The sequence below is a fragment of the Nansenia antarctica genome, assembly GCF_963989245.1.
Source record: "Nansenia antarctica genome assembly, chromosome: 20".
Taxonomy (NCBI): Eukaryota; Metazoa; Chordata; class Actinopteri; order Argentiniformes; family Microstomatidae; genus Nansenia; species Nansenia antarctica.
The window spans coordinates 5,121,873-5,124,372 of record NC_137693.1 but is presented as its reverse complement, the minus strand read 5'-3'; the positions used below and the strand labels follow the sequence as shown (position 1 = coordinate 5,124,372).

At 55.6% G+C, this 2,500-nt stretch overlaps 1 protein-coding gene across 1 annotated transcript in view; it reads left to right on the top strand.

Annotated features, from left to right (window-relative positions):
* Positions 1-2,500, top strand: part of polq (polymerase (DNA directed), theta) — a gene marked incomplete at both ends in the record, with an annotated part of 21,854 nt that overhangs the window by 9,002 nt on the left and 10,352 nt on the right. Inside the window, one exon of the mRNA XM_080550003.1 lies at positions 979-2,500. This exon is cut by the window's right edge and continues 888 nt beyond it. Within this exon, the coding sequence (XP_080406129.1) occupies positions 979-2,500 (1,522 nt within the window). The remainder of the gene's footprint in view (positions 1-978) is intronic.

The following is a 2,500-nucleotide window of genomic DNA, read 5'->3' as shown; positions in this document are numbered from 1 at the left end:
GAGGGGGAGGGTAGAGGAGGAGAGGGGGAGGGCAGAGGAGGAGTGCACGTCCCCGGTGCTCTACGATGCGGAGGAGGGGGAGGAAGTAGAGGGAGAGGAGGAGGAGGAGACAGAGGTGGAGGAAGGAAATAACAGGGAGGAGAAAGAGGAGTTTGGGGACAGCTTTGAGTTGGACACTCAGACAGAGAGGAATATACGACAGGAGGACGTCACGCGGAGTAACCAGGGGGAGAGGGAGAGAGGAGAGGAGAGGGAGAGGGAGGGAGAGAGAGTGGCGGAGAATGGGACGGCAGAGGAGGTGAGGGAAAGAGAGAGAACGCAGGAGAGAAAGGGTGCAGAGGTGGAGAGAGAGAACACTAACTTAGAGGGGGAAATGCGTAGGCCTGTATCTGAGGAGGAGCGAGGGAGGAGACATGGGAGTGTAGAGGATGAGAGGGGGAGGGTAGAGGAGGAGAGAGGGAGGGTAGAGGAGGAGAGAGGGAGCGTAGAGGAGGAGAGAGGGACGAAGGAGGGGTTTTGTGATGCCACTGCATATGAAAGACAGCCTCTTTTTTTCAACTCCTCTCCCGGCAACAATCTCCATAGCAGCCCTGTTAGCCGTTGCCCACCCGTTATGGGGGTCTCCCATGGCAACTCCCGGCCCAAATACAACATCTCTCTCACAGACAGCCAGATGGAAGTCATCCTCAACTACAGCCACCTGGTGGGTGACCTCCATCCCGTCACACCTGACCTCCACACACACACACACACACACACAACTGAACCCAGCATGTCTATAGGGTGGCTTGTGGTAATGCTAGTAGAGGATTTTATTATTGTGTTTGTGTCTGTGTGAACATTATTTGTAGTCCAGGCTTATTGACTGTACATTTCTTAAGTTATTGGCTATATTATTATATTATTATATATTATTAAGTATATATTCTAAAAGTATTTTTGAGCACTGAGACAGGCAGTGTACTCTTCCTCAACCAGATCTCAGCAGGCGGTGATGAGAATGATGATGAAGATGGCGATCAAGATGATGACGATGAAGAGGACGACGCCCCCCGTGTTTCAGCATCCAATCAGGGGGTGAAGTCTGAGAGTCTAAACGGCAGCGATAGCTCCCTGTTCGACAGCCTGTATGACAACTCCTTATTGGCTGGTCTGAGCCAGGACCAGGAGTCTGACCAATCAGAGGAGGAGGAGGAGGAGGAGGAGGAGGAGGAGGAGGAAGAGGAGGAGGAGGAGATCAGAGACGCCGACCACCTTCCCTCAGCACAGGAGCAACGACGCAGCGGGCTTCTGGCCAATCAGGAAGCAGAGGAGCAGGAGGCCGTCCAGTGGAGCGAGTCCTCCTTTGACCTATCAGAGTGGGGCGACTCGCTGGTGGTGGCGGAACAGGATCTGGAGAGGCGGAGCCTGCTTAGACAGACGGAGAGAACGCAACATGAACATACTCCCAGCTGTGGTCAAACCGAACCACCTACACCTGACCGCTGTCAGACAGATCAACAAGGACCGCAACCCAACCACGGTCAGACAAACAGAGCAGAAACTGTCCATGCTCAGATAACAGGAGCGCAACCCAACCCAGGTCAGACAGACCGACCTAAACCCAACCCAGGTCAGACAGACCGACCTAAACCCAACCAAGGTCAGACAGACCGACCTAAACCCAACCAAAGCAAGGCTGGGACGGACCAACCTAAACTCAACCAAGGTCAGACAGACCAACCTAAACCCAACCCAGGTCAGACAGACCAACCTAAACCCAACCAAAGCAAGGCTGGGACAGACCGACCTAAAGTCACACACAACCACGGTCAGACAAAGACAGCAAAGCAAGACGCCAAAGAACCGAACCCCACTGAACCCGCACTCCCCATTTCACAGACGGGAGAGGGAGAGAGAGAGGAAGGCGGAAAGACCCGTGGCGATAAAGAGAGAGAGGCCGAGAGAGAAGGAGAAACAGTCGCGTTTAAAACCCCAGGTGTCCGAGCCCCGCCCGGCTCCTCACCTCGCTGCAGCCCAGGACTGCAGGACATCTTTGACCGCTGGCCGAGCATGTCTGACCAGCTCTTACCGCCACACACACCCCCCCCGGGCCCCTCACACGCTCACACACGCAACAAAGTTGCTGAAAACAAACAGACAGAGGAGGATACAGCTAGGCATAAGCTCTCGTCGCGGGCGAACACACAGGTGGACAGGGAGAGGGCCGGGCCAGCTGTACAGCCTGCTACTGAGGAGGAGAGAGGTCCTGCAGAGAGAGAACCTTCCGGCAGGGAGACTTCTCGGGAGGGTCGGAGCCACAGAGAGACCAGGGTGACCAGACGGAGACTCAGGGAGACCAGAGAGACCGCCAGGGTGAAACCGGTGGAGAGACCTGAGAGTGAAGAGAGAGAAGGAGGAACAGTCGCGTTTAAAACCCCAGATGTCCGAGCCCCGCCCAGCTCCTCACCCCGCTGCAGCCCTGGACTGCAGGACATCTTTGACCGCTGGCCGAGCATGT